At 37.2% G+C, this 19,614-nt stretch overlaps 1 protein-coding gene across 2 annotated transcripts; it reads right to left on the bottom strand.

Annotated features, from left to right (window-relative positions):
- Positions 1-6,919: 6,919 nt before the first annotated feature.
- LOC121386459 (palmitoyltransferase ZDHHC23-like) lies at positions 6,920-17,090 on the bottom strand. 2 transcript variants are annotated; one of them, XM_041517361.1, is made up of 6 exons: positions 17,020-17,090; positions 14,354-14,503; positions 12,937-13,562; positions 11,421-11,532; positions 9,029-9,205; positions 6,920-7,622 (listed from the first exon to the last, which is right to left on the bottom strand). In XM_041517361.1, the coding sequence occupies exons 2-6, from the start codon at positions 14,479-14,481 to the stop codon at positions 7,370-7,372; spliced, it is 1,296 nt and encodes a 431-aa protein (XP_041373295.1). In that variant the 5' UTR covers positions 14,482-14,503; positions 17,020-17,090; the 3' UTR covers positions 6,920-7,369. The 2 variants fall into 2 exon arrangements, with proteins under 2 accessions (XP_041373295.1, XP_041373296.1); XM_041517362.1 differs by having other exon boundaries at positions 17,007-17,065.
- Between the last annotated feature and the right edge of the window lie 2,524 nt (positions 17,091-19,614).

A 19,614-nucleotide genomic window follows, 5' to 3' on the forward strand; every position in this document is an offset into this window, starting at 1 on the left:
ACAAATGAAATTCGCATGAATGAAAACAGTTTTGATAAAAACCATCTTGTGACAGCAAAACAGAACTAATCATTAAAAAAATATTAAAATGTACAGAGCAACAAATTAAAAGAAAAAGAATAGATAACAAAACCTATAGTAGAATAACAGTGAGTAGAAATTAATCCGTCATAGCATACTAGTTGAAATTTGTATCACAATGATTTAAAGACAATATGCCAATATGCCTCATGATTTACAACAAATGAGCTTGAAACAGCAATTATGATTGGTTAATACAAAACAAGATATACACATACAATACATATATACATACATATTGGAATTTTGGATATATATCAAGGAATATTATATTCCTTCACATATCCAATATACATTATTGAAAGAAAACAAGATTTTAGTTTTTTTTCTTTTTGTTTTCAAAAATCCTTTATAACCAACAACTGTAAATCTTTTTCTTGTTTTCTTTTCTTTACATCTCAGCGAATAATTTTGATATTGCATCTCTGTGAATAGTTTTAATCTGCATATTAAATAATAATTTTTATCTGTATATTAAAATAAGTAAAAAATTAATTTTAACTTGATTTTCATATTAACATCCAATTACAGTTCAACCAAGCTGTCCTGGGGACACAAACACATCTCAGCTATCTGTCCAGAACAGGAGGTTTAATAATTGGTTGTTAGTGAGGAAGAAGTATAGATTTAGTGCCACTACTTGCCTTAGAACTGTTGAAACTCACAACCTACCAGCCTCAAGTATAGACCATAGACGTTGTTGCATAAAGACAACAAAAAAACAAGAAGCCTAATTAGTGTTTAGTAAGAGGGAAGTCAGTGATGCTGATCAAACTCACTCTGGGTAGGGACAGGTACTGGGGAGGTAAAACCAAATACCTACCAAGCTCAAATCTACACCACTGACATTGGTTATTAAATTAAAAATCAAAGCCTTAATATTGCTTTCGGTTGTTTAAATATGTTCAGTCAAAAAATATTGAATTAATGTCACTTTGTTACAGCTCAAGAGAAATAATTATTATGTTTTGGGTGGATTTCAGTGATTTTAATGATTAGTATGACACAGATTTAAATCTGGACTGAAATAAGGGTATTACAATGCGCCATTATTTTCAAAGCTATCTTAGCACTACGAAGTGATGACGAGTACTCTAACGACTTCACAGCCTACGATGGTTTTATGATTTCGCAATGCTAAGATAGTTTCAAAAATCCTTAGCCTAGATTGTAAATCCTGACCGCAGTGATTGAAATAAGGGTATTACACTGGACTGTAAATCCTGACCGCAGTGACTGAAATAAGGGTATTACACTGGACTGTAAATCCTGACCGCAGTGATTGAAATAAGGGTATTACACTAGATTGTAAATAAGGGTATTACACTGGACTGTAAATCCTGACCGCAGTAATTGAAATAAGGGTATTACACTGGATTGTAAATAAGGGTATTACACTGGACTGTAAATCCTGACTGCAGTGATTAAAATAAGGGTATTACACTGGATTGTAAATAAGGATATTACACTGGACTGTAAATAAGGGTATTACACTGGACTGTAAATCCTGACCGCAGTGATTGAAATAAGGGTATTACACTGGACTGTAAATCCTGACCGCAGTGATTGAAATAAGGGTATTACACTGGACTGTAAATCCTGACCGCAGTGATTGAAATAAGGGTATTACACTAGACTGTAAATCCTGACCGGTGATTGAAATAAGGGTATTACACTGGACTGTAAATCCTGACCGCAGTGACTGAAATAAGGGTATTACACTGGACTGTAAATCCTGACCGCAGTGATTGTAAACAAGGGTATTACAATGGACTGTAAATCCTGACCGCAGTGATTGAAATAAGGGTGTTACCTGGACTGTAAATCCTGACTGCAGTGATTGAAATAAGGGTGTTACCTGGACTGTAAATCCTGACCGCAGTGATTGAAATAAGGGTGTTACACTGGACTGTAAATCCTGACCGCAGTGATTGAAATAAGGGTGTTACACTGGACTGTAAATCCTGACCGCAGTGATTGAAATAAGGGTGTTACACTGGACTGTAAATCCCGACTGCAGTGATTGAAATAAGGGTATTACACTGGACTGTAAATCCTGACCGCAGTGATTGTAAATAAGGGTATTACACTGGACTGTAAATCCTGACCGCAGTGATTGAAATAAGGGTATTAAACTGGACTGTAAATCCTGACTGCAGTGACTGAAATAAGGGTATTACACTGGACTGTAAATCCTGACCGCAGTGATTGTAAATAAGGGTATTACATGGATTGTAAATCCTGACCGCAGTCATTGAAATAAGGGTATTACACTGGATTGTAAATAACGGTATTACACTGGATTGTAAATCCTGACCGCAGTGACTGAAATAAGGGTATTACACTGGACTGTAAATCCTGACTGAAGTGACTGAAATAAGGGTATTACACTGGACTGTAAATCCTGACTGAAGTGACTGAAATAAGGGTATTACACTGGACTGTAAATCCTGACTGAAGTGACTGAAATAAGGGTATTACACTGGACTGTAAATCCTGACCGCAGTGACTGAAATAAGGGTATTACACTGGACTGTAAATCCTGACCGCAGTGACTGAAATAAGGGTATTACACTGGACTGTAAATCCTGACCGCAGTGACTGAAATAAGGGTATTACACTAGACTGTAAATCATGACCGCAGTGATTGTAAATAAAGGTATTACACTGGACTGTAAATCCTGACCGCAGTGATTGAAATAAGGGTATTACACTGGATTGTAAATAACGGTATTACACTGGATTGTAAATCCTGACCGCAGTGACTGAAATAAGGGTATTACACTGGACTGTAAATCCTGACCGCAGTCATTGAAATAAGGGTATTACACTGGACTGTAAATCCTGACTGAAGTGACTGAAATAAGGATATTACACTGGACTGTAAATCCTGACTGAAGTGACTGAAATAAGGGTATTACACTGGACTGTAAATCCTGACCGAAGTGACTGAAATAAGGGTGTTACACTGGACTGTAAATCCTGACCGCAGTGACTGAAATAAGGGTATTACACTGGACTGTAAATCCTGACTGAAGTGACTGAAATAAGGGTATTACACTGAACTGTAAATCCTGACCGCAGTCACTGAAATAAGGGTGTTACACTGGACTGTAAATCCTGACCGCAGTGATTGAAATAAGGGTATTACACTGGACTGTAAATCCTGACCGCAGTGACTGAAATAAGGGTATTACACTGGATTGTAAATAAGGATATTACACTGTGTCTCAGAAAGATGTAATATTGGGCCGCGTCTGCTGCTGACGGTATGCCATAGAGTTAACAGAAATACACGTAACAATAAAAATAAATATAAATAAAGCGATCATGAGTGTTGTTTATCTTAGGCACCGTTTAAAGTATTTAAAGGCAGAATTGCGTGGCAGGTGACTCACTGATTGAATGAATGAAATGAATGTCTAACGACACCCCAGCAAGAAAAATACACTGGCTATTGGGTGTCAAAGGCGAGTACATGCATAATGTACGTAACTTGAAATATATACTTGTAAAAATTCCTCATCAGCTAATTCTGGCCAATAAACTCCATTTTGCAAACTGAAGAAAATGTGCAACATTTTCCCGTTTCATGAACACTTAACCTGACCTCTCACCAATGTCATTTCCGCCTACTGCAACAGACAGGTCTGAACATCTCAGCAGCCACTGAAATGGCTAAAATCTTCCACTCTATTTGAATAGGGTGAAATGCCATTGGTGAGACGTCAGATTAAGTTGGAAGGTCTTCTTTTTTTTAAGTAGTGTGAGCAAAATTGTTATTATTATTTTTTAATTAATAGCTAAGTTTCCACAATTCCGTTATAAGTATAGTATCAATACAGACGACAATGAGGTGTTATTGTTTCCTGATTAATGGCAAATTAACCAAATTTCATTATAAGTATACTAAAAGATAGATGACAATGGGATGTGACTACATGTATGTTTTCGTGTTGAATAAAGAACTTTTTGAAACAGGCAATATTATGAAATGCCATTTAGTAGGTCACCCGCCATACAACTTTTCTTTAAAACATTTAACAAATAGCTGCATCAAAATCAGTTATGTCTGTACACAGAATCTGAGCAAAAATTCTGAGAGCTAACAGTTATGGAGTTGAGTTTTTGTCTATTTTTAGAGTGTATTTCACCATTTCAAAGTCACAAACTCAAGTTTCACTCAATTGTAACTTTATCCAAATGTGTTACAGGTTTATAGATTAACTAAACTTAGTGTTAATTTTCATGGGCTGAAACTAGGGTCTGTCCCTTTTAAACTCGTTACCATTTTGTATTGTTTATGTCCCTCATGAAATAATTTTCATTGTCACTCACTAAAGCTTGTGACAACTGAAAATGATTTCATTTGGGACATAAACATGACATGAAATGGAATCTTGTTTAATATCCTATAAACTGGCCTCGTTGGCGTCGTGGTAGGCCATCGGTCTACAGGCTGGTAGGTACTGGGTTCGGATCCCAGTCGAAGCATGGGATTTTTAATCCAGATACCGACTCCAAACCCTGAGTGAGTGCTCCGCAAGGCTCAATGGGTAGGTGTAAACCACTTGCACCGACCAGTGATCCATAACTGGTTCAACAAAGGCCATGGTTTGTGCTATCCTGCCTGTGGGAAGCGCAAATAAAAGATCCCTTGCTGCTAATCGGAAGAGTAGCCCATGTAGTGGCGACAGCGGGTTTCCTGTCAAACTCTGTGTGGTCCTTAACCATATGTCTGGCGCCATATAACTGTAAATAAAATGTGTTGAGTGCGTCGTTAAATAAAACATTTCTTTCTTTTTCTAATATCCTATAATTAATTAGTCGCCAAACAATATGTTAGTCAGAAACACCTTACAATGACTGCAAACTCAGGACCGTCCCTTTAACACAACAAAAGAGAGGTAAAAACAAAGCATTGTTTGTAATCACTGTAGACCTTATATAATGATATTAATGAACAAAGTCATGTTTCCATGCTGAGGTAAGAGTAATGACTAGCATACTGAAATTGTAACGTATGGTCCAGACAATGCGAGAAGAAACCCGCTACCAGTGTTCGAGATTAACGGTATCCCGATATTCAGGGGATACCAGAATTTAATTTTGGATACCAGACTTCAAGAACCCAGTATCCCACCGGGATACCATATAATGTTGTTTCTGGGGGTTTTTTTTATTTCCTGCGTTTTTATTTTTCGCTAAACATTGAAAGCCGTCATTTATTGGTGAAGTTAGTTAACAGTATTTTCGAGCTCATACCCAGTCTAATGCTATGCCATAACAATATCTCCCACAACTCATACCCAGTCTAATGCTACACTGGACTGTTTGATGTTTCCTCTCTTCAAATTTTATTTTAGATATTGATTCCAAATATGCAGAAAACTGATACAATTAGGTTTATCATTAATAAAGTCAGAATTATTTATAAATTACTGCTAAATATTAATTTATGTTAGTATTATTCAAAAATAGATTACGTTTGATTGCAAATTTCAGGAATTCTGCTATTGTGAATGTGTTTGTGACGATGTTATTTATGAATTTCATTTAAGTGGAAAACTAAATTCTCAGGTGGGATACCAGATTTTGAAATGTTAGCATCTAACTGGGATACTGCCCCAAATTTTTAATCTCGAACACTGGCTACCAACCATACATTTGTTAGATTTATTATGGTACACGCATTCAGTCTGTTGGTTAAAACTGGTACAAGGTGTTGAAATTGTTAAATGAAAACTCTGGCAGCAAAGCAATATGACCCGTCATCTTATGGCTGTTATGGAAAAGAAACTCCATCCGGTACTGCATTTAATATATACTCTTCAAAAAAAGTAGGGGAAACTGAAATATTAATGTTAATATCAACCATTAGGCCACCTGAACGTACGTTTTGACCACAGATATCCAAGTAAAGAACATTCAACACACCGAAACACATTCCATAGTTTGCACATGCATATCGCAGTTGCCCCGTACACGTGCGTGGGGGGTCATTCTCGATTTTGACAATTTCCAGGAGGGTCGATTAATCACTGTGGAACATTATTTCTGTCAATCCTTTTCATTCTTTTAATCATACAGTTGATGTTATGGTTTTTCGTCATTTTTATTGTCTGAATTTGCGATTTACTGATAAAAAAAGGTCAACTTTCAAATTTCACTTCTGACCCCAATCGTTCTTCAAGATCTTTGGTTGTCATAAAACCTACTGTAATACTGAACTACTGGTTGTAATGTTTGCACAATTAATTCACTATTATCATATAACCATTTAAATACAAAATCATCCTAAAATATATTTAATTTCTATTTTAAAGTTAAAAAAGCTTTGTTATTAGTAAACATACAACACTGGCGACAAACTCAGGATGCTCTTTAAATACAAATAGAAAATCTTGCTACAATATATTTAATATGTAATTTTAATGGTTAAAAAGACTGTTATTGTTAATTTGAAACTTATTACCCTAGCGACAAACTCAGGATGTACTTTAAATACAAACAAAAAATCCTGCTATGATGTATTTAATATCTGATTTTAGTCATTAAGAAGGCTATGTTAATCGAAAATATCTTAACAATGACATAAAAGTTTGTATATTATTTACGTAAAAACAGAAAATCTTGCTACAATGCATTTAATATCTAATTTTAATGGTTAAAAAGACTGTTATTGTTAATTGGAGACGTATTACTCAGGATGTTCTTTAAATACTAATAGAAAATCCTGCTACACTATATTTAACATCTAATTATAGTCTAATCGCAAAATATCTTAACAATGGCATACAATTAAGAACACCCTTTAAATAAAAACAAAAAGACCTTCTACAATTAATTAATTTTTACTTTACTGGTTAAAAAGATTGTTCATAGGAAACAATATACTGGCAACACTCCCCACTTCCCACTAATGCTATTTCGCGCATGAGTTTATCAATACAATGCATTTACATAGCATTTTTTCCAAATATGCGATTTTGTGTACAGGTATTCAGTGCGCTGAAAAAGTCTACAGAAGAACAATTTTTTTGTTAGCTATTTTTTCAGCACAGTAACATAACGTGAACCATTTACTTTGTGTTCAAAGCACACTTCGATTTTTTTTATAGTAGTCCGCAGATACAGAAAAGCTTGAGTAAATGAACCCAATAAAAAACCCACGCGTGGAATTGCTTTAATGGAAAGGCGGACTAAGTGTTTAAAAAGGCTCTTATTGTTAATATGAAAAATAATATTACACTGACAAGAATCTCAGTAGAAATCTCTCAAAAAGCCACTACAAGGCTATATGGCCTGACGTCTTGCGGCTGTGGTGAAAGAGAAACTCAGCCCAGTTTGCGACGATGCCGTGGTTGTGGACGTTGTTGAAGGCAAAGAGTCCCATCCACACCATGCCGCGCATCGACGCCTGGTGCAGCTCCTGTGATGTGGTGTTCTGACTGATGAGCACCACCTGGTACAACAGCCCCACCGACATGATGGTGACGGCGATCAGCGTGTAGCACACAGTCACCACACTAATCGCAGTACTGCAACAAAATTATAATAAAGATTTAAAGGAACATACCCTAGTTTTTAAATATTAACACATATTTTTTACTATTATAAGTGTTTTTGATAACTTAAATCATACTTTACTTAGATTTTATTTAGATTATCCATTTCTGTACATTCAGTGTTTTTGGTCATCCTGGTGTTTTTAATATCACCAAATGTATTTTTCATATTTTTAAAAACGCATGTGCGTCTGAGAAGTAACAGTTATGGAGTCGGGTTTTGGTCTATTTTTAGAGGGTATTTCACCATTTTTAAAGTCACAGACCCATGTTTCACTCAATTGTAACTTTATCCAAAGGTGTTACATGGTTGTAGATTAACTAAACTTAGGGTTAATTTTCACGGGTTGAAACTAGGGTATGTCCCTTTAAAATAGTATTTGGCTAATGTTAAATTGTAGAATGTAAAGAACATTTATAAACTGTAGAAGTTTGTAGCCACTGTAACTGGCTTTTTTGAGGGACAAAATCATTGATAAAGTTATAGCACAAACTGAATAACAAAAAACAAATTGAAAAAAGAAAAAGAAAACAAAAGTAAATTTTAATTGTTGCATTTCTTTTGGTGGTGAGAATACTTTCATGTACGTTTTCTTAAATGTTACAAATATGTTTGAGATTGCAGAACATGTGCTCCATATTTTAAAATAATCTTTATAGTTTGTTTTGTTTAACGACACCACTGGAGCACATTGATTAATTAATCATCGGATGTCAAACAAAAGAGTTGGTCATTCTGACTCGTAGTCATCAGAGGAAACCCACTACATTTTTCCTAATGAAGCAAGGGATCTTATATACACACTTTCCCACAGACAGGAAAACACATACCACGGCCTTTGTCCAGTTGTGGTGCACTGGTTGGAATGAGACAAAACCCAATCCGCTGAATGGATCTTCTATGGTGGTTCGATCCTGGCAGCTGGGCTAGCTCTGACTGAGCAAAACATTTCACCAAATTATCTTTAAAAATGCTCAGTCACTGTTATTTTCCAACAAAATACCAATTATTACATGAAATTTATCCGCCAAATTAAACTAAAATTCGCCAATTGTTCCTAAATTTCACAGTTGGCGAATTTGGTGAGTGACAAAGCTAGCCATAGATCCTGTGACGTAAGCACCTCAAGCGAGCACTCAACCGACTGAGCTAAATCCAGCCCCGAAATAATCTTTACTCCTCAATAGTCTCACTTATCTACAGCAGGCCTCTAAGAATTTAATATTCAATAACTTCTGGAAGATATCACTTATATTAAAAGTTCTACATTGAAAGCAGTATTAAAAAACCCAATATCCAATCAAATCTGAAGTGTAGAATATTTTGCAATATGAGAACACAAAAAACTAAAAACTATTTTAAAATGAAAATCACTTACTCGAAGTTTGCATACAAAAATCTGCAATCATTTGGCAGTAGAAGCCAGTCGTAATACATCTCCGGGGTGCATATTGTTGTCAGGGTGAGGTGGGAACCATAGGAACCACAGAAGATAAACAACAACATGGCCGCTAGGAATGATCTATGATTATTGGCACCAATACAATTATTTACCCTGAAAAGACACATTGTTCATTATTAGTATTGTGGCTATGAAATGTACATACAGCTGTATTATATACTCATTATATAGTAATTTTGTAAAGTGAATTAGTAAATATTAGCATCTGTTTATAGACATATTATGTACCGCTAAGATAAGTTGGATAGGAAAAAGTCCAACAGCTTAAATTTAATATTTTTATGTACCAGTAATGATTAACATTTTATTAGAAGATAACTCTACATTTCTGCCCCTTTTTTTAAGATTAATATTTTCATAAATTGATCAATATTTACTGGTAGGTAATGGTATATTTCTGTCATTTTTTATGTGACAGAAAATTTGGTGAAATTTCCTGATCACCAAGAACTACAAGTGCTCAAAACTGCCTGTGGCTAGGTTGCCAAATGCGACCAATGTCCCGTTTGGGTGACATAAATATTAAAAAATAATGGCATTAGTTACCCAAATAATATAATCTTCTTTATCTTCAGAGCTATAACACATGAGCCACTATTAATATTTGTATTGCATATATTTATTCCAAATTAAAATCTTGCTCATAGTTCACGGTTCGCTTACCTTAATTTGCCTACATCCATTATTATTTTGGGGGCCAACATATTTTTTGGCGAGTTTCGAGCCCTGACTACTAGACTAAGTAAAGGCTTGTGTATCCCTACCAGACACAGTGGTGATCTCTGACGGTGATACACGATTCGCATATTGTACTGTGCCCTGACTACCAGACTAAGTAAAGGCTTGTGTATATAAAGGCTTGTGTATACCTACCAGATACAGTGGTGATCTCCGACGGTGATACACAATTCATATATCGTACAGTGCCCTGACTACCAGACTAAGTAAAGGCTTGTGTATCCCTACCAGACACAGTGGTGGTCTCTGACGGTGATACACGATTCGCATATCGTACAGTGCCCTGACTACCAGACTAATTAAAGGCTTGTGTATACCTACCAGACACAGTGGTGATCTCTGACGGTGATACACGATTCGCATATATCGTACAGTGCCCTGACTACCAGACTAAGTAAAGGCTTGTGTATACTTACCAAAGACAGTGGTGATCTCCGACGGTGATACACAATTCACATATCGTACAGTGCCCTGACTACCAGACTAAGTAAAGGCTTGTGTATACCTACCAGACACAGTGGTGATCTCTGAAGGTGATACACTATTCGCATATCGTACAGTGCCCTGACTACCAGACTAAGTAAAGGCTTGTGTATACCTACCAAAGACAGTGGTGAGCTCTGACGGTGATACACGATTCGCATATATCATACAGTGCCCTGACTACCAGACTAAGTAAAGGCTTGTGTATACTTACCAAAGACAGTGGTGATCTCCGACGGTGATACACAATTCACATATCGTACAGTGCCCTGACTACCAGACTAAGTAAAGGCTTGTGTATACCTACCAGACACAGTGGTGAGCTCTGACGGTGATACACGATTCGCATATATCGTACAGTGCCCTGACTACCAGACTAAGTAAAGGCTTGTGTATACTTACCAAAGACAGTGGTGATCTCTGATGGTGATACACGATTCGCATATCGTACAGTGCCCTGACTACCAGACTAAGTAAAGGCTTGTGTATATAAAGGCTTGTGTATACCTACCAGATACAGTGGTGATCTCCGACGGTGATACACAATTCACATATTGTACAGTGCCCTGACTACCAGACTAAGTAAAGGCTTGTGTATCCCTACCAGACACAGTGGTGGTCTCTGACGGTGATACACGATTTGCATATCGTACAGTGCCCTGACTACCAGACTAAGTAAAGGCTTGTGTATATAAAGGCTTGTGTATACCTACCAGATACAGTGGTGATCTCCGACGGTGATACACAATTCACATATCGTACAGTGCCCTGACTACCAGACTAAGTAAAGGCTTGTGTATACCTACCAGACACAGTGGTGATCTCTGACGGTGATACACGATTCGCATATATCGTACAGTGCCCTGACTACCACACTAAGTAAAGGCTTGTGTATACCTACCAGACACAGTGGTGATCTCCAACGGTGATACACGATTCACATATCATACAGTGCCCTGACTACCAGACTAAGTAAAGGCTTGTGTATACCTACCAGACACAGTGGTGATCTCTGATGGTGATACACTATTCGCATATCGTACAGTGCCCTGACTACCAGACTAAGTAAAGGCGTGTGTATACCTACCAGACACAGTGGTGATCTCTGATGGTGATACACGATTCGCATATCGTACAGTGCCCTGACCGAGGGGGCCGTTTGAAGTTACAGCTGTCACACCACGTCACTAGCTTACCACCTGAAACAAAAACACAATTATTGGTTGAAAAACAACCCCAATTTGGATTCTTATTATCACCACACACAAACATTATTAACCTTCAGACTACTGGATTAATTTTTTTACATAAACTATGTTGAGCGGGTAAAAGTTTATAATTGTTATTCACATATTTTCAAAGTTAAATGACTGCGATGTTTCCGTCATTGTTGTCTAGCAAAAATACTTGCTGAAAACCACTTTTTGAACTGAAAATTCCCAGGTATTTTCCATTGAAAAACGAAAAACTAAAGCTGTCATACTCTTAACTAATCTATTTCCTGTGTGCTATTATTATATCCAGTGAGTGCTGTAAGAAAAATGGCAGGAAATATGAATTGTGGAATGCACTGTATACAGTGTGACTGGTGTAACGTTAGGCGAGATATCTCAGGCCTCGCCTGTAGTAGTCAGAAAGTTAAATCAAATCTGCATATTTCTAATTCCATTTTTGTGAAATCATGGCTGCATGAGCACACGTATGCACAATACACCCACACAAATACAAATTCACCTGCTAAAACCACCCCTAAAATCACAGGTCATTTTCCAAGAGATAGATTTATGTATGAATCTATGATTATTTCATCTGCTATATATATCCTCGAGATTCTTTTATATTTTAATTCCATAACGCTCTAAAAATAGTAAAATATATCTCAGAAATCCTTTTTTTTACACCGTCCCAAACCCTTTCCTCCCTCATGTTGTTTTATTTACAGCAGGCTACATCTTTCTTTTTGGCAAACAAAAAATAATAACAGGCCATATTTTGCTTCCTATTTCCAACCCAATCAAGTAAAAAAGGTTTGTCTTGTTTAACGACACCACTAGAGCAAGGGGCGGGACGTAACCCAGTGGTAAATAAATCATTCACTTGATGCACGGTCGGTCTATCATCGATCCCCGTTGGTGGACCCATTGGGCTATTTATTGTTCCAACCAGTGCTCCACAACTGGTGTGACAAAGGCCGTGGTATGTATTATCCTGTCTGTGGAATGGTGCATATATAAAAGGTACCTTGCTGATAATTGGTTTAGGATCGATCCCCGTTGGTGGCCTCATTGAGTTATTTCTCGTTCTAGCCAGTGCTCCACAACTGGTGTAACAAAGGCCGTGGTATGTACTATCCTGTCTGTGGGATGGTGCATATAAAAGATCCCTTGCTGCTAATTGAAAAGAGTAGCCCATGAAGTGGCAACAGTGGGTTTCCTCTCTCAATATATGTGTGGTCCTTAACTATATGTCTGACGCCATATAACCGTAAATAAAATGTGTTGAGTGCGTCGTCAAATAAAACATTTCCTTTGTTCCTTCCACTAGAGCAAACTGATTTATTAATCATCGGCTATTAGATGTCAAATATTTTATGAAGTACGTACCTCGTATAGGCCTTGAGTCGATCCACTTTACATCCTTCTCGGCAAGAGTGGGTGTGTCGTAACTCATAGAGAACTCACTTCCCTGACCTCCGTACTTTTTCGAATCGCGTCGGCCCTCCTCGGCCGAATCGCTGTCGCCGTGAACAAAGTCACTGTTCGCCAACAAGTCTGGCCTGCGTCTCACAACCGTCAACAACCTGCCAGGGTTCTTTTTCACCTTGAACAGCATGTAAAACATGAGCGCGAACGACGAGAACAAAATGAGGTTTTCCCACAGCAGAATCTCTCGGAAAGGTATCACGAACGAGATGAAAACGAAGTACGAAAATATCACAGATGTCAACGCCCACACGTAGAAGAAGGATGTCTGCCGGTTACCGAGTCGACGCCAGATCCGGTAGAAGGTGAGCATGAACAAAGGCAGACAGATGAATGTGGCCACGGTTGCCGCGACGCTGATGGTGGCGAACATGAGCGCCAACGGTATGGCCACTATAGGGACTACGATGTCAAGCTTCGCCTTGACGGCTCCCTTCCCATCAATCCACGGAATACGGCACCGGTCGGACAGCGTTTCCACAACACGCTGCATTGTGGAGGATGACACACTATTACAAGTCAAACACCTGTAATAAGAAAATAAACAGTAAAACTAAGATTTTTTACTGTGTAGAATGTTACATATATATATATATATATAGTATGTTATAGTACAATACATAACCACTATAATAAAGGGTTAATAGGTGGAACAGTGCATGACTAAACTAAAGATTCAACGAGCCCACCTAGTTGTTTTCCTAATGTCTGTGATTACACTAGCTGGACACATCATTGCAATGTCTGAACCGGCCTCAGCGATGCAGTGGTTAAGCCATTAGACTACAGGTACATGTTTCGCAGCCCGGTACCAGCTACAACCCAGAGCGAGTTCTTAAGGGCTCAATGGTTAGGTGTAAGGCCACTACACCCTCTTCTCTGTCACTAACCACTAACCAACTAACCCACTGTCCTGGACAGACAGCCCAGATAGCTGAGGTGTGTGCCCAGGACAGCATACTTGAACCTTAATGCGATTATAAGCACAAAAATAAGTTGAAATGAAAAATGCAATGTCCGATAGGATTGAGAAAGTTAACGTGAATAAATCATACTTGGGATATCAGGGCTACCTCTGGCACTCGCCAAATTCGCCAATTGCCAATTTTGAAAGCAGTTGGCAAATTTTATTTTAACTTGACAAAATAATTTCATGTAATAACCAATATTTTTTCATAAATTAACTGTGTTATTTGCAATTTTTGAGGTTTCATAGTAAACTTGGCGAAATTTTCTTCTCACCCAGAGCTGGATATATTTTTCAGACCAATGAATTAGGCAGATATTTTCATTGCCTTTAACAAACCATTAAACGGACCTATCAAAAGCTTCATCTAGCGCCAAACAGTCACAGCAGCACTGGAGAATGTGGCTCCTCTCCCCATCAGCATTTTCGTATTCACAGCAACACAGCGGATCTTTAGAGGATGGTCGGACACTGGTCATAACCAATCATAACATCCAGATTCTGTTCCAAACAAAACAAAAAACATATTAAATTTTACGATTAAAAAACTACGAACGACAAATACAGCAGAGTTTGTTAGCTGATGACGATTTTATAAAAACAAATAGATAGATACTTGTAGGCATCGAAATAAGCTTTGTGTCTGGTAACCCATTTGTAAATTAACAGGTTACCACAAAATATAGCCTGGTAACCTATAGGTTACCACAACTATATGAAAGTTAGAATTGAATTCCTGTTACTACTGCTTTTAATGCCCTTACATGTGTGCCAGATGATTATTGTAGTATACATGTATTTATGATTCATTCTTTATCTTATCACTGTTCTTAATGTAGTACATGTAATTCTTTACAAGTACATGTATGTGACTCATATTTAATAACTAAACAACTGAATAAATAAACTGATGAAAATAAAAGTGTTCTGGTTTTTATGTTCTCTTATTTTATCATACAGCAATGAAAGATATAATTTTTTAAATGTGAAATTTTTAGTGCAATTGATCACGTTCACATTACTGTTCAATCCCTCAGATGTGTACAGGATGATTAGTACAACTAGTACATTTATTATTCATTTATCACTACTTTTTAGGTAGGGCTATCGTGGTAACTCATATTTAATAATGGAGTTACCAAAAAAACTAAATTGATGACAATATGTGTTGTTATCTCTCACTCAGTATTACTTAGTTCATTAAATAATGATGATTGTAGGTAAGAAAGCTGAACTTTGCTTGATTGATTACTAGTATACAGTACCCAACTGGTGCGCGCGAACATCGGTACGAAAAAACGAAATCTGGAAGTAAATTTATCTAGTGGGCTCTGTTTAAACGCGGATTGCCGAAATTGCTTGCAATTGCACAAGTGCGTGTGAACATCGATGCAATTCCTTATGAGAAAATGAAATGCGGAAGTCCGGAATGTATTGCCGGGTTTACATTCGGAAACGAAACTACCGTTTAGTGTTGAAATTTGTGTCGAGAACGAAACACCGTTCTTGACTTTTCTTACATGTGCTAACCTCCCGGTAACCTGAATGACCGTTCTCGACTTATTTCGATGCCTGTACTTGAGCACTAGTAAACAAATTTCGGCGGCTAGAGGAGTACTGCCTTAACACCTGGTCAATTTAAAATGTTGACTTTACATTTTAAATATTGTGCAAATGTGATGTGGCCAACTTGGTCACAATATCTTCCAGTTACAGGACACAATATTTCACAAGAGCCGTTGTTCTGTTCATGCGTCGGTTACACAACTTTAAAATCACGAGAACCGCCAATCGGTTAAGTGGTGAACAATTACATTCTAAAATTAAAAGTATCATATCAGTAATGAAGAGAAAATCAGTTTGGTTTTAAATATATTTGAACCACGAATGTAGCACAGTCTAACTGTAGTTCCAGTGTTTTAGGATTAGGTAGGCCTAACTAATCAGTAACGAGAACTATATTCATGAAACCGAACAATTGGTTACCTAAGTAAAGCTCACGTGAACCGACTTCCGGTTACCTAAAATTTTAAAATATTGTCCTCTGCAGTTATATACATTGATATGATTCTGACATCAAACTCAGTTTTGGACTACTGATGACCAAATATACAAAAATATATAAAGTTTACTTTTATATACACCAATTTGTGTCATGCCAGGCCCATAGGAACAATATTTGGAGGAGAGAGAGGGGGCACAATTTCTAGAATGTGATCTAATCTAACATTATGATGTGTTATTTCGTATTTTGAAATTTGCTAGGTACGGTAAAACAGTATTGACATGATACCAATACTGAACAGTATATACAGTACACCAAGTGAAATTACTGGTTTCATTTCTTTCCTTTTATTGCCAATTATTAAAAAAATATAAAATAATTAAACATATGTTTTTTAGTTAAAGGTTCAAAATCAGAATCATCATCGACAGATGTTACCAAACATTTTTTTGGCCCCATTCCCTTGGATTTTCAACTTGTTTCGATGTTCCTTTCACTCCACTTGTAGACTAGCTGATTACGTGACATCATATACTATTGATGTTTATTGTGTACGAAGCCAAAACAAGGGTGTGAAAAGTGACCACTGTTGACCTTAGTGCCAGGAAGTAGATATTCGTAATGGGTAAGTACCAAATTGTCCCACTACTTCATTGTTAAAAATGTGGTTTGGACTTCTGTGAATGTGTCATCATTTTAATCTTCATTTATATAGAAGTTAGAACAGGACAAAAAAAACCTGATTATCCTATATTTTCGTCCTCAAGTGTTACCCCACACCCACTCACTGAGATGTGCATGTGACTACAACCGTGACCAACACCGGACACTAAGACAGGATGAGTCACTGTCATGTTTATGAATTTGTTGCCAACAACACCGTGACCGTCACTGATCAAACGTGAAGACTTGAGGAATGGGCGTTTTCGTTTTTCTATTATTATCGCCACTACAATGGTTCGATAGTTAATCCAGTAAAAATTACATTTAAAATTTTACCTGATGAACCTACCTACATATAATTAACCGTTTTCTACAAAGCCAAAACACATTTACTTCGCGATTATTACCGACTGGTTTTTGTTGAATATCACAACAGAGAACCAGTCTGGTCCGAAAAAAATGAATTACCGAAAAGGGTTGCTAGTCACTTCGTACCATGGTCATTTCGTACCATGGTCATTTCGTACCATTGCAAAAAGTCATTTCGTACCCTAGTCATTTCGTACCTTGGTTATTTCGTATCATAACTGAAAGTCATATCGTACCATGGTATAACAATTTATACCAATCACCCCGGTAATGTCTTTTACAAAATAACATTAAATTACAAATTTGTGGTTAATTTAAGGGATATTTTATCAGCAAAAGACTAAAAATTATTGCCACTTTGTATAAACATTAGCAATTGGCTAATTTGGCAATCAGTAAGGTAGTTAATGTTTTAATGGCTGTTATTGTTTATTTCTTAAACAAATAAGATGCAAATAAGCAAGTTTGAAAAGAAGACCTAATAAATAAATACTATTTTGTTGGTCCATTATAATGTTTTGTTGTTTTTGACTAATTATCTGGAGCCATTTCACACAAAATCGAAGTTGGCAGTTAGTAGTAAATATCATATACGGCTCTTGTCAGGTAAAATGGAAACAACGGTTGACAGGTATTATGGGTATCAATAACGATATGCTGCACAATAACGTGTTCTGGTTTTCAAACTGTCAAAATAAAGTTTTAAAACAAAACCCACTGCTTTTATGCTATAGTCAATTCGTTTTCGTACCATAACTGAAAAGTCAATTCGTTTTCTATATACTGGAATGAAATGACTAGGGTACGAAATGACTTGGGTACGAAATGACTTTTTGCAATGGTACGAAATGACCAAGGTACGAAATGACTAGGGTACGAAATGACCAGGCAGTATGGTACGAAATGGATGGTACAATATGACTTGGGTACGAAGTGACTATGATTCCCGAAAAGAACCGAAGTAATCCTCCAGTTCAGCCAGCACACGTTTCGCGAATTATTTGATTGGTTCCCGATGTGACAATTTTACCGTTCATCGCATAAACCAGTCTAGCGGACGTTGTGGTTTTTTTTTGCTCCGACTGGCTGAACTGAAATATATGTATTAAAAAAACAAAAAACAAAAAACCAACCCAGTAATATAGTTAAAATATACTATATTTGGATTGGAGATGTTGTTGTAGTGGTGGTGGTAGTGATGATTTTTTTTCAGCCTACCAATATCAGTGGCATAGTAATTAAGCTATCAGTGTTAGTATCAATGTCAGATATATTAAATTATAAAAAAGCGATTTCGGGGGGGGGGGGGGTCGACCCCCCCCCCCCCCATGTACGCCCATGGTCTTGTGTGTGTTTAATTATCAAATTAAATTCTTACACACTTGTTAGAGAACACTGTGAGATATGTATACATATAACACGGCGTCGCGATATCCCACAAGTTGGAGATATACCTACATGTAGGTATCTTCTTCTCGTTCGGTTTCATATATTCACTAAACCCCGAGATGTGCTGCATCAATGAACTGGATCGTCAGTTGGAACTCACCAGGGCTGACCCATAGCTTTTCTTTGATGCTATTTTCTTCTGGCCAGATGTTTTGCCGATTCTAGGACATCCCCCCCCCACCCCAGGAGAATTCCCCCTGGTATATCCCCCCAGTAAATCCCCCCCCCCCCCGTTTTGATATATGACATTTTAAAATGTTTATGTATTGTTTGCTTGTGTTTTGTTTCTCCTGTAAATGTATTATAATTGTAATCTTGTTTATAGAGATGAGCTGTATTTAGAATTTAACTGAAATTGATTTTATACAGTAATAGAGAACCTTTGAAGTAGAAAAGTTACTTTCTAATCCTCTTAATTCAATTTCCAGGTAAGATTAGCACTTTTGCTATTGTCTACTAAAGAGCAATGTTTGAAGTTGCAATTTGTTAATTGTTAATCCTCTTAATTTGATTAGGAAGATACTGAAACAAGCGGATGCAACTCTAAATTCAGATACTGTTTCCACAGATTATGAAAAGGCAGCAATAAATGCACTTCGTGCAGTTTTCCCTGACACCAGTATACAAGGCTGTTTGTACCATAATTTATCCCAGTGTGTATACCGCAGAGTTCAGGCACAATGATTATAACAGGATTATGTTACAAACCATGAGTTATCACTGCAGATCAGGATGATTCCAAAATGGCATTCGTGCCAGTTGCTGACATACCAGCTACATTTGAAGCGTTACAAGATGATTCCCCAAAGGATATACAACCTATTCTTGATCATTTTGAAGATGTGTTCAATGGACGAGCTGGACGCCGTGGTCGGAGAGACCCAAGTTTCTCACATTGCATGTGGAACTACCACGAACGAGTGAATGAGGGATTGCCACGTACCAACAACCACTGTGAGGGATGGCACCGCAGGATGTCAGCAACTGTCGGTGCATGTCATCCAAGCATATGGGTGTTCTTAGATGTGTTAAAAAAACAGAACAAGCATTAAGCGAAGTTACCATGACCCAAGCAGTGCACTGGCCGGAAATATAGAGATGTCACTAACAGACTGAAAAATGTGGT

This window comes from Gigantopelta aegis, chromosome 12 (genome assembly GCF_016097555.1).
Source record: "Gigantopelta aegis isolate Gae_Host chromosome 12, Gae_host_genome, whole genome shotgun sequence".
NCBI lineage: Eukaryota > Metazoa > Mollusca > Gastropoda > Neomphalida > Peltospiridae > Gigantopelta > Gigantopelta aegis.

Excerpts from the sequence above, each read along its gene's own strand:
- LOC121386459 (XM_041517361.1), bottom strand. The coding sequence starts at position 14,481 with ATGACCAGTGTCCGACCATCCTCTAAAGATCCGCTGTGTTGCTGTGAA. Across the intron at positions 13,563-14,353 it reads CTAGATGAAGCTTTTGATAG|GTGTTTGACTTGTAATAGTG; the intron begins GTCCGTTTAATG and ends TTCTTATTACAG. Across the intron at positions 11,533-12,936 it reads CGACTCAAGGCCTATACGAG|GTGGTAAGCTAGTGACGTGG; the intron begins GTACGTACTTCA and ends TTTTTGTTTCAG.